At 32.5% G+C, this 13,047-nt stretch overlaps 2 protein-coding genes across 2 annotated transcripts; one reads left to right on the forward strand and one right to left on the reverse strand.

The window, feature by feature from the left end:
• Window positions 1-807: 807 nt before the first annotated feature.
• LOC126722500 (F-box protein At5g49610-like) lies at window positions 808-2,040 on the forward strand. Its single transcript, XM_050425658.1, has one exon. It carries the CDS (start codon window positions 808-810, stop codon window positions 2,038-2,040), a length of 1,233 nt encoding a protein of 410 aa, XP_050281615.1.
• A 1,664-nt stretch (window positions 2,041-3,704) lies between these two features.
• LOC126723525 (probable protein arginine N-methyltransferase 3) lies at window positions 3,705-8,994 on the reverse strand. Its single transcript, XM_050427044.1, has 7 exons — window positions 8,544-8,994; window positions 7,455-7,967; window positions 7,238-7,335; window positions 6,497-6,575; window positions 6,144-6,404; window positions 5,887-6,054; window positions 3,705-4,420 (listed from the first exon to the last, which is right to left on the reverse strand). The coding sequence occupies exons 1-7, from the start codon at window positions 8,874-8,876 to the stop codon at window positions 3,962-3,964; spliced, it is 1,911 nt and encodes a 636-aa protein (XP_050283001.1). The 5' UTR covers window positions 8,877-8,994; the 3' UTR covers window positions 3,705-3,961.
• Window positions 8,995-13,047: the final 4,053 nt, after the last annotated feature.

The raw sequence follows: 13,047 nt of genomic DNA on the forward strand, positions 1-13,047 counted from the left end.
ACATATACATTGATGATGATATGGTTAATTTGTAAAGTTTTTGTTTTTGCTTTGAAAATTGTAGTGAGAAGTTTGCAACTTTATTGGCCAAAAAAGAAAGGAATAACGTTACTTTTCATTTTTTTATAGGCTCAGGCTTGATGAACATGCCAATACCATATCATTTGGGCTCTCTTCTCTTGGAGCAGTGTTTTTCTTCTAATGAATGCATTTGATTCTGTTCTTGCAACACTATCTCTAATAGTCTTTCCCGAGCATTCTGTGTCATGAAGTATGCATTTTGTTTTTTGTTTTGAACACAGTTTACCACTTTTTATCTTGCCATTCTGATTCTATGGCAATTTGTGTTTCAACCTTTTCATTTTTAACCTTTAAATGTACACACATGACTAAGATAGTTTCTAATGGATATCAATTGGTAATCAATCTTACCAACTCCTTCATTTATATTCTTAGTTCTTCATAATTTACAATCATGAATTCCAATCTAGTCTTAAATTCCTACAATGTAGTACAATACTCAACACTTTTTATTTATTTATTTAAATAGCCTCATTAGTGCATGTGACTTTTTGTGACTTCCAACTTTATTTGTGTGAAAAATGGTACCCTTTGAACAACTTTTTCTTTTTTTGGTGTGTATATTGAGTTGTAGATTTAAACAGGTTTTGTCAATTTAATGCCTACAAGGGCCATTCTTGAGTGACTCATTCCTCTGAATCCTATTGACATGTCTTTCTCATCAAACTAAACTGTAGAACCAAATTTGGAATCATCTAAGTTTTAGTGATTAGAGAATTGCTAGCAATGGAAGAAGCAAACATCCCTTTCTTTCATGTTGATATTGCATCTGAAGTTTTGTCACGATTGTCTGCGAAGGATCTTTCTTCAAGCAAGTGTGTCTCTAAAGGATGGAATTCGTTTATTAGTAGTACTTCATTCTTGCATATACTTTCTAAACGGTTAGAACGAGAAGGACCTTCTGGGCTTTTCTTTCAAATGTTCAAGGATAATGTGGATTGTGTTTCTAGACCTATCACATACATTCCTATTCACAAGAACAAATCATTCGTCCAAAACAACATATTGAAGTTTCTTCCAGAGAAAGTTGTTATCATGTCTTCGTGTAATGGGCTTCTCTGTTGCCGGAGTTGCATCCATCCTATTGATGATATATATAGAAGAGTGCGAAATAGGGAGGCAAAGGAACTGGTGATATACATTTGCAACCCAATGACTAAAGAATGGATTGCATTGAAGCCAGAAGGGTGTGTTGTTGGTGATAGCATTGGATTAGCTTTCTATCCATTTGGTTATTCATTAAACACTCGCCCTATTTTCAAGTTGGTAAGCATTCAACAATCAAAAGTGGATCCACATTTGTATTCATTTGCAGTGTACTCCTCACAGACAGGTAGTTGGACAACTTCTAAAGAGGTTTGCCATTGCAGATATCAAATTTACAAAAACAATAAAGTTTTCGTTGGCAAGATGTTCAATTGGCTAACTCAGAACCACCATATTTTGAGTTTTGACGTCGAAAGAGAGCTTTCTAAGGTGATTAAGTTACCTGGTGAAGCTTCAAGTTCACTCATTCTTGGATGTTCTGAAGGATATCTTCATTATGTGTGTGTGCATGGTGAAGATTTTAGTGTGTGGATGTTGAAAGATTATTCCTCATCTGAGTGGGTGCTCAAGTATCAGGTGACATTGGTTGATATATGTCAAGAAAGTTATACAGATTTGACTCACTGTAATGTAAAAAGGCGCTTGCTTTTGGCTTTCCATGAAGATTTGTTGTTTATGCCAATGGATAGGTGTTTGTTCTCATACAATTTTAGGAGTAGGAAACTGCAGCAGCTTTGCTATATATCTATGCTACAAGATTTAATTTTGTCGAATCCAACTGTGATCCCATATTCCATTAGCTTGGCAGCTGCAGGGGTTTTCAAGGAAGATCAAAGTGATGAGAACAAGTCGAGTGAAGATCTAAGGGATGTTTCATCCTTGAAAATTTCAAAAAGAAAAAGGACATGTTAGAATCCAACTTTGCTCCCATATTCTGTTAGCTCAGCAGCTGCAGATGCTTTCAAAGAAGATTGAAGTGATGGGGTACCCAAGTGATGTTTCATTTCAAGGAAGACCAAAAAGAAAAGAAAAACAACACCTTAGAAGATTCCTCATCGTTATCTAGGATTTTGTTTCCTCTATTTTCAGGTAGTGGTGTTGGACACCGATTGAAGAGTGTGAAAAGGAATTTTAATCTTTTTGAATGGGCATTAGATTAGATAGTTAATTTTCCAATTTCTTAGAAAATATTATATTTGAATATAATGACCATATTTAATTTCATAATAATATTAGAATAAAAAATTCAAAAAATTTAAATTCTCAATTTTTTAGTATAATTATTTTAGAAAAATATATTTTAAATTGTGTGAATATTATTTGATGAAATTGGGCTAAATCATTTAGTGTGATTTTTTTTATGCAAATAGTGCTTAATTATTCTAAATAAAAATTGCAGGAACAATAATTTTAGGAATTTTGGAAATTTACTCCTGGATGTGTTAAGAGTGAAGAGATTCATTACATTTAATGAAGAAGATAATTATATTTCAAAATATGAATGGAAAAATTAATTAAAACTAGAAAAAAAAAAAAAAAATATATATATATATATATATATATATTTAAAAGTCTGTCATTCTTATTGAAATTTTGCAAGTTGAAAGTTTTGATATTGATTTTTATTCAAAAGAAATACGTGATTTTTCATGGTCTTTTAGTCATCAACTTCTATGCAAAATTTGATAGTAGTGCTAGAATTATCATTGTTATGAGTGTACTATATTGAGGCCTTTGTTAACATGACATAGAAATTGATGTAGGGCAAGAAATCTTCCATGTGATAAGAGTAAAAAAAATTAGATTCATAGTTTGAAATCTCAAAATTTGAGTCATTACTTAAGGGGTTTAACTATTCACAAATATGTGCAAGTAACATTGTTGAAACTTATAGTTTTGGGATTGTTGTGGTGCATATAAGTGGTTATCTTTTTGTGGTGAATTGTGGGATTGAATGAGAGGCCTCTAGCTTTGGCGTGCTCTTTTGGCGAAGGAATGAAACAATTAGAGTGATCATTTTGTATTGTATGCTAATCATATTTCTTGTATTTACTATTTCGTACCAGGTTTAGGCTAATGCTTGGGATAGGATATATGCTAACGCTTGGGATAGGGTATCCAGTATAACGAACATATGTAACACCCCTTCGTATAGAATGGGTTACACACTTGTGGGGTTTGGAAGAGAATGATGGGTGGTGGATTTGAGGGGCAAGGTTGATGAAATCATTGGATCCAAAGAGGGGCAACCACCCAACCATATACACTCTAAACCCTCTTTCTGAAACTGTTAAAGAGTGTGAGGAAGAAGGAGAAGCAAAGCCCTCACACTAATGGGATTCACCCCATATAAGAGAGACTTACTAACTTTTTTTTTTTTTTTAAGTGTTATGTAACCTAGACACTTAATTCTTGTTTAATCTAATTCCCTCTTTCAACCAAAAGGAAAATTGTCTTCTTATAAATGCTTAAGCATTCCATAATTATATTATGGTAGAGATAATTCACGCTACAAAATTTTATTATTGAACAGTTTAAACAACGCAATGCTGAACTTGGCCAAAAAATTTTCCAAATTATAAAAGCAACTAATTTACATCCATTGCAATATTATAATACTTGGATAAAACGCACATAGATATAATGCAAATTGTAGAAGCCTTTTGGAAGACTAAACAAATTGAAGAAAACAATAAAATGATTACTACAACAAAACAAAACTCCGCAAAAAATCCACAGGCTGCCAGGACAGACAATTCCAGTGGGATGATCTTAGCTTTTGATCCCTTTTTTTTCTTTTTTTGGTGAAAGCTTTTGATCCATTGCATATGGCCTAATGTAGATTAAAAATTTGTACAGGCCACTTGCATTTCCTACCATCAGAACCAATCCCAGCAGTCTCTAGGGAAATGTCAATGCTTCGATGTTCAACAGCACGTGCAATGCTAACACGCAATTGAATCTTTGTGGCAGGACAGGCCTCAGTGCCAATTGCGGCCAATCTATCACCACTTGGCTTTCCTGATGCCATGGCAATTGGCTCACGGAAGGTAAGAATTGTTTGCGACCAATGTGTTTTCGGAGTGTATGGGGATGTGGACAACACAACTGGCATTTCTTTGCAGAACCTGCTGGTAAAACCAGTCTCAAACCACAAGACAACCCCATAACACAATCTTGTTTGACATTCCAAATCATTCGACATGCCTGTAGAACCACCAGAATATGGTTCCAGCTCAGCGCTTGCAGTGAAATCCACGTCATCGTGATTCATTGTTGCCAAGTCAAAGGTCTGAAGTAAACAAAAAAAGAAATGCATTTAATATAAAATACTCAAGCAAAATATATAAGTAAACAAAATTATGTAGGGATTAGTGCAACATATAAGTAGATTCAGGCAATATAGTCGATATTTACAATTAGAAGTTTAGAGCCAAAAAGTTAGCAAGGTTTACCCTTAATCTAGGAATTACAGTTGGTTCCAGAATATACAAACCCACGGTCCATAGTGCCAAAATTAATTTTTTCATAAAGAATAGTGAGAGAAGTTTATGGAATCTACTTAAAAGAAATATTTTTTGGGCCTTAAAACTGGGCTACATAACAGGGGTAGTCCTTCCGATAACACATAAACCACCCGGCCTGGACAAAAGAGAGTTTTGATCCAAGGATGCTGATACAAAGTCCAAAAACTATAACAATTAAATTAGCAAGCAAAGTCAAGGAATACTTTCCAACCTCTTTTATGTCATTCTACAAAAGTTTTTAAATGTCTTAGAATTGTTTTGAACCCTGCAGAGCATGAACACCCCCCCTTCCCCACACCCCCCCCCCCCCCCCCCAAAAAAAAAAAGAAAAAGCAGCTTGTGTGAAGGCATAATTTGATCAAAGAGCTCTAGAACAAAGCTAAAAGAAGATTTTACAAGTTCACATTTTTAACTTAAAGATAACTTTGCCAACCTTTTCCAATGTCATTCCATAAAAGCTCTGTTATCTGTCTTAATGATCATGCTAGAAAACTTGGATACCCTTAAGAAGTTTTAGAAAGGGGTACAGGGTACTGGAGAAAGAAACCCATAAAAATAGTAAGTCTAAAGAAAGTAAATATTATTTCCCTATTTCTAAAAGTTTGGCAAGTCTTGAAGTGTGTTTAAGAATGCAGGTGAGCAAAAACTTAGGAAATTTATTATCAAGAACTTAAAATTGCGGTTTATGGAGAAATTTAAGAGAATCAAGATTCATTACAAAAGTCAAATTAAAAATGGCTGAAACCACCACCCACCCACCCACACCCCCTCCCCCCTAGAAAAAAAAGGAATTGCAACTTTTGACTATTTAATAATATATTTAAATGTATGAAAAAGAAAAGAATATCAGGCCAACTGTGGAAAAATTAGATAAAATAAAATAAATTTAGGCCAACTGTGGAATTGTTGACAATAAATAAATAAATAGTCCCTAATTTGCCTCTTCATCAAATTTGAGGCAAGAAAGTTGAAATAAAAACTTATTTAAATTTTGGGATTAGGTTGCCTTAATCTTGAAAGCAAATTGAGATCCCAAATTCTCTCTATCCTCCCCTTATCCTCCTCTCCTCTCCTTTCTCTCCAAATCCTAAACATGTTGATGACTTAACCATCATAAACCATTAAAAGGTTATCTATCCGTAGCCAAGTCATGATATAGCCTCGAAAGCAAATTGAGATCCCAATTAATGGAATATATACCTCAAAAGTTAATAAATGGGGTAATACTAACCTGAAGAACCGTAGAATTGGTCACTATGTCATGATTATCCACAATGTCAACAATTGGAATTTTAGCAGCATCGCCAACAAGTTCCTTGCCAATACAAGACATGTTGAAACCATATACATTTTCCCAAAATGGAACACTGGTACCACCTTTACCAAATCCGGCAACAAACTGCAAAAAAATTGGAAGAGAAAAATATTAGCTCTCTAGAACTTGAAAAAAGATTGTGACAAGTGAGAGGAACAGTGTAAATGACTCACAATAGTTGCTGTGTCAGGTAGGATTGCACCCCCAGGCTTCAACCATCGGTCCCGTGCAAAAAGCACTGAGCTAAGCATTGACTCGTAAAGAAGGCAATACCCCATCCATTCACTCAATAATACATCAACACTGTGAGGTTGAATTTTTGAAGATTTATCAAGCTCTTCAACCATACCTTGAACCACTTCTATTACCCCAGTGGAGTGTTTATTACCTTCATTTTGGCTTTTACTACGCCAAAGGCCATTGTCCATTGCAATCTGCAACCAAAACCAACAAAAGGCACACAAAACTCTATGAGTGGAAATACAGAAGTACATTTAACAACTATAGAACTAGGAAAAAATTTTACCTGGGTGGCAACTGCAGCCATCTTCTCACTGGCTTCAACTGCAATTACCCTAGAGGCCCCAGCTTGAGCTGCAAATAGACTATTGAAAGGAATTGAAGTGAAAAAAAAGGTTAGATAAATTATTCTAGTAAGCAGAGAGGCATATTACAGAAAACCAACCTTATATATAATACCAATATGTGAAATTTTTTTCTTTCCAAAAAATGTTAATATAAGGAACTTGGCTAACAGCATCAGTTGCTGAACCCAACAATCTAATGTAACATCTAAAACTAAAAATCCAAGTTTTTTCCACATCATTCCATGAGAAGACTCATGACATACATGAGAAGATTAAGAAAGAGCAACAAAAAAAAAGTTCAAAATGATAAAGTCGTTTTCATTATATAATTGAGAATTGGTGCATCCACAAGAGTCCCAGTCTCAACTGCAAGAGCCACAATCATATGATCATGTGCAATTTCAGGTAATAGCATTTTATGTTTGACCATAAACTATCCTAATTCAAAAATAATGTTGATCCAAGATGTTCAGATAACAGGAAAATCTCATAATAAATGTCTGCAAAACAAAGCATAGAGCCACAGGGTCAAATCATATTATCCTTTGTCACTTTGATCAAAAGTTTGAACTGCATAAGCACTAGGCAATGAACTATTGGACTATGATGAAAAAGAACAAACAGCTACAACTCAGCTAATCATAAACACAGTAAGACAGAAATCATATTTGTCATCTCACCTTAGGATTCCAGTCCCACAACCTACATCCATCACAACAGCATTATTCAAAAGAGAAGGGTTTTTCAAGATAGCTTGTCTATAAGCATCTGTTCTCACCTGCAATAACCAGAATATATGAGATAGCATTAACAAACAAGTTGCAATTTTTTTTCAACCCAATCTTTTGACACAAGTAAAATTCACTTCTCCAGGAAACCAAGAGGTAAAGTACAAACCTTATCACTTATCATCTCTCTGTGAATGCCATATGAACTATAAGCCCCAAAATAATTCTCATTCACATTCTTGATATCCTTTGAAAGAAGAGTTGGAAAAGAACCTCTTAAATGTTTACCCTTTGAGGCCTTCTCAGAGGAACCTGCTACATCTAAATGGCCATTGGAAGCAAAAGCGATCTCTTTTCTTCCATTTTTGTCAGAATTATCAGCATTATATACAATCATGTCCCCTGTATTCTCATCATCGATGCAAATCTCTTCATATTTCTTCAAATCCCTCATCAGTTCATCTTTGTCAATCGATGCACTGTAGTCATCTTCTCCTTCTCCTTCTTCATCTTCACCAAAAGTGTATAAGAGTGAGTCATCTTCCATGAAAGGTTTTAGATATCTATCGTCATCCCAGAGTGGCTTAATGTCTTCAATGCTGAATGTTTCATGTTTATGATTCTGCAGACCTTGGCTGGACTCGCAGGTAACACCGCAAATCCAGCATCTTCTTTCTGCCACCTGGTTCGCAAAATAAACGATGTATTATATTGACATATCACACCATGAGCTTTCAACAAGTAAATAACTTATTAACTTAGCAAATTGAAAAGAATGCAATCAAAACTCTTTCACTCAATGTCTATTAAACTGAGACAACTCTAGCATTAGAGCACATAAATCCCAGTTTTATTTGGTTAAAATATTATTTTCATCCCTATAACTTTGCATGAATTTCGTTTTTTTATCCCTAAACTTGAAAATTTTCATTTTTCCTCTCTAAATTATTGAAAATTTTACACTTATCAATTTTCAATTCAAAAAGTTTGTTTTTCATCCCTAAACTATTGAAAAAATATCTCTTTAGAAAGTTGAGGATCTTTTTCTTTATTCTTCTACATTTTCTCAGCAGCCAAACAGATTATAAAGCAAACAAAATCATGCTTTCTCAATGCTGAGAAAATGTGCTCAATGAAACAACAAAGTAGCTAATTTCAGCGTGAGTTTACAAAGACCCAACTTTTCATACACATTCTTCCATTTTTCACTCAAATTCTCAGCAACCAAACAAAAGCTCAAATCAAATAGCAAACCGACCTGAGACCGGACGTAATTGATGAGCTTAAACCCACCGTAGAAATCCAAACCCAGCTTCGTCCGAACTCCGCGAAAGTCGAAATGGTGCGACGAAATGCAATGGTCGAATAGCGCATCGCAGGAACCGTACCTGGAGTCGCAGAACAAGCAAAGGAGATTGGAATCAGAGCCTTCTTCATCATCTCCATCTTCTCCGGCTTCGTCTTCAGCTTCCCAATCGTCCCAGCCTTCGAGCTCTTCGTCTTCGTTTTCTTCTTCTTTTTCTTCTTCATCGTAGAATTCGTTGTTTTTTGGTTCTTCTTCGCTTTGTGGGTGATTAGAAATAGTGGCCATTGGTGCTGTGTGTAATTTGTAAGGAATTGGAATATTGGTATGGTTCAGTTTCAAGTGTCTGGCGGTTTAACGTTGTAAGCGTTCACTTTAAACCCCGAGAATAAACCCTAGTTTTTTTTTTTTTTTGGCTAAACTCTCTCTCTCTCTCTCTCTCTCTCTAACACTTTTTACCTTGTACTAGGTTAACTTTGTTAGGAATTGTGTTTGATGAGTGAAATTGTTCTATTCTAACTTTTTTTGTTTTGTTTCTTTTTTTTTTTTACAAACACTTTTACCTTGTACTTGGTTAACTTTATTAAAAATTGTGTTTGAAATTATGTGGACATTTTTCCTAAAACCTTTTATTTTTTAAAAAGAAAAAAAAGAAAAAGAAAGAATAAGTGAAATTGGCTTTGGTTTCTTTGATTAAAGGTTGGAACAAATTGGCTTTGGTTATGTGATTGGGAAACGTATCTTGAAATTTAAATAATACTTTTAATTATTTTGTTTCTGTTTTTCTTTAATACCAATCCTAACACTAATATTGAGCTTAATATTATTATTAATTAAATAATTCTATATAAACAAAAAAAAAACCATTAAAAAAAAAACACATACTAATGATTTCCCCAATTTCTATACCAAAAAATTGACAAGTTACTTAGAATTCTCTACCATTATCGGTGGTTTTTGTAATTTCCAAATTTATGCACAAATAAATTTATTTTTAAACAAAATAATGATTCACCTTTTAAAATGACTTGTTGACCACTCTATTGCATTGAAGGCACCAAAAATTCTCATAACAATAGAAAATATATATGATTTGAGTTCCAATTGCAATCTTAAACCTTGATCGTAACCCCAGCCCCCATTGTAATTACAACCCAAGCCCTAATCATTATCCTAGCTTTCTACATCTTCCTAGGCATCAAACTAACCTACTCTATCACGACCTCTTTGCCTTTGGTTCAAGAATGTCAATCACTCTACTTTTCCTTCATTAAGCCTAAACTCTCAATTAACACTAGTTTGAGCTCATTGATAACATTGCATTCTCCATACTCATTAACTGATGAGAAGAAACAAAGAGATAGAGAGAATTGATCTATTTATAGAGGATAGGAATTGCTTCAAAATGAAAATTGAGAATAATTTGTCTTAGTGGTTTTCATTTTGACTATAGGAAATGTAAATTGCAAAATGTGTTACCCTAACAATGCATATCATGGAACTAAAAAAAAAAGTACCAAACATCTCAATTTTTTTGCATTGCATTTCACTTCCTATTTCCTAATAAGGTATGAAATGAATTTTGAGTAGAAATGTCAAAGCACGAGTTATTAGACATTAAATGAGACAAGAAATTGTATATTTGATGTGGTCTTAAATATAGTTATACTTCTTACATGTCAAGTGCCATATGTTTTATATTAGGATTATTCATTTTTTTTCTCTCTCCTTAAACTTTGCACGTCTATCCAAAGCTCATCCTTTATAGTATGTTTGAAAGTCTGGAGATAAATGAGACTATAATGTGTGAGGGGGGAACGAGAACAAAATGAAAGAGAGGGGAGGGAAATGGTAATCTTTTCCCATTCTTTGGATGTTTTAAAATTTAAGTAGGATAAGAAGAATCTGTATCCCTTCATTTAGTTTGGTTGTTTTAGAAAATGAAATGGGAGTGAAAGAAAATGGTATGACATCATATAAGTTGACAATTATAAATTTTTGTTCATTTAAAAAAAATACATAAATTGACATCATAAGGACAAGATTGATAATTTATTATTATTAACGAATGTAAAAGCCCTCTCCTCCCTTCTCCTCTAAATTCTCCCAAGTTGGGATAATTTAAAATGAGGAGTTTTGGAGAGATATCTTCAAATCCCTCTCTCTCTCTCTTAAAAATAAAAAAACATTAAAAAAATTATTTAAAAAAAAAAAAAAAAAAAAAAAACTCCCAAGGTCAATTAGTTTAACATCTCCATCCCAGCCCTATCTCCTCAAATCCAAACACATTAATGTCTATCCTAGTTTTAATGGAAGAGTAGATGCCATTATGCTAAAACTTAGTAGTAATCATTTCCTTTTTTGATGTCAGTAGTGACTATTTCTTAAAGTATAGTTTAGTAACATTTCATTGATAATAGTTTATCATTACCAACAATTGACTAACAGTAAGTTTTTTTTTTTGGATAAATGACTAACAGTTTTTTTTAGTTAATGGAGAATGATAAGTATATGGAATAATATTACCTTAAAAAGAAATAAGACTATTTCCAAAATATACCGTCCAAAGTATAATTTTTAACACAACTTCAACAAGGTTTTTACTTTTTATAGCTAGTGAGTAATGTATTACGGATTTAGTATAACTTGCACCACCCTCCCTTAAAAGTTACCATGACTTTTGAGTGGAGTTGTGATGTGCTTTTGTGTTAGAACCTCTTTTCCTCCCCCTTATGTGTGTTTGTTTCTCAAAAAAAGAAAAAAAAAAAGAATAGGTAATTGTCTCACATTGCTTAAGAGAGAGTATTGTGTGTAGTATAACTTGTCCCACCCTCCTTTAAAAGTTATCATAACTTTTGAGTGGAGTTGTGGTGAACCCCTTTCCCTTTCCCTTTGTATAACTTTCACTTTAGTTTATGATAAAAACTTCTTTTATTATGTATACTATATTAAATTTGTAAAAAATGGTTGCAAAAAAAAAAAAAAAAAATTTGTATCATTAGACTATATCATTGTCAACAAAACCAACAATGTCATGTCCCTTCTCAAAAAAAAAAAAAAAAAAAAAAAAAACCATTGTCATGTCAATAATTATAAACAATTATTGTTTCTTAATTGGAAAGTCTAATTTTATGATTGCATTACTTACATTTTAATAATAATAATCATAATCTCAAGTGGGAGGGATTGGTCTTAAATCTTAATAATTTTCTTTGAAGGAGGACACCTTTAATATTAATCTACTTGGCTAAAAACCTTGTAGATTAACTCTTTTTTTTTTTCCTTTTTCTTTTTTTTGCTAAGAAACCTTGTAGATAAACTTACACATTGGTGTTTTAAACGAAAACATTTAAGGTTCAAATGCCTCTTTTCATAGTGTACCTATCAAATTATAAGTCAATAATAATAATAATAATATAATGTACTTGAAATAGTTTGAAAGTGGCTACTATCACTCTCTCTTACTCATTTAATATAGGATTTGGCTTACCTCCATTATTTTTTTTAATTGAAATCTCATTTTATTTTAACGAGAAACTGTCATATCACCCACTAACTAAATAAAATGTGGTGATTAAAACTCATACTATTTGTCATAGTGTATTTAAAATAAAAGAAAATTTATAGTTAAAAAAGTACTACTGGTAAGCCAAACATTTTCATATAATCTTGGTCTAATAAGAAATAGGCACTTAAATATTCCAAAAGTCAACAAGCAATATCAAACATAAATAGCATAAATGTCCAAAAGAAAAAATCAATTGCATTTAAAGTAATTAAAAATAGTAAAAGTATTATTCTTAAGCTGGTTTTTTTTTTTTTTTTTGTTGTCTTAAAAATAATATGATGGTAAGAAAATTGAGGAGCACGATTAGATCCTAATTTTCCTTATAAAAGGGAAATATAAAATTCAATTTCTAAAAGGGCCTTGGTTTTATTGAGATAATTATATACAATTTTTTATCAATAACAACAAAATCTCACAATAATAAAAAAGAAAAATTCTACCCAACCCATTACAATTTAAAATAAAGGTGCCGTACAAAATATTGTAAGATTTTATTGTATCAAAAAATTCTCAATTTTAAAATTAGGTGATTCAGTCTTTGTAAGATTCATCCGATCTTTTACTTTTTCAATATCAAAATTAAGTGTATATTCTAATTATAATTCAACTACTATCGTCTTGATTCGTTTCTGTAAAAATATTATACTATTAAATATTTTATTTAATTCAAATTAGTTTATATTAAACAAATTTTAAATTGATAGTAAGCTTAATTAGACAGGTGAGAAAGTAGGGCATTTTGACAAAAATATCCAACAGAGCGGCGCAAAGCAAACAGTCAACTCGTGACAATAATTAAATGATTATATTCCCTTTAATATTTAGCAGTAAATAATGCTGACAGCTCTCTTTTCTTTACTTTACCTAAAAAAAAAAAAGGACAGCTCTCTT

Source organism: Quercus robur, chromosome 4, assembly GCF_932294415.1.
Source record: "Quercus robur chromosome 4, dhQueRobu3.1, whole genome shotgun sequence".
In the NCBI taxonomy this organism is placed as follows: domain Eukaryota; kingdom Viridiplantae; phylum Streptophyta; class Magnoliopsida; order Fagales; family Fagaceae; genus Quercus; species Quercus robur.

What these genes read in the sequence shown, in the direction of transcription:
- LOC126722500 (XM_050425658.1), top strand. Translation starts at nt 808, where the DNA reads ATGGAAGAAGCAAACATCCCTTTCTTTCATGTTGATATTGCATCTGAA.
- LOC126723525 (XM_050427044.1), bottom strand. Translation starts at nt 8,876, where the DNA reads ATGGCCACTATTTCTAATCACCCACAAAGCGAAGAAGAACCAAAAAAC. An exon ending in GAGAGATGATAAGTGATAAG is followed by an intron (nt 7,336 to 7,454) that starts GTTTGTACTTTA and finishes TGGTTATTGCAG; the next exon opens with GTGAGAACAGATGCTTATAG. An exon ending in TGTGGGACTGGAATCCTAAG is followed by an intron (nt 6,576 to 7,237) that starts GTGAGATGACAA and finishes TCCTTTCAATAG; the next exon opens with TCTATTTGCAGCTCAAGCTG.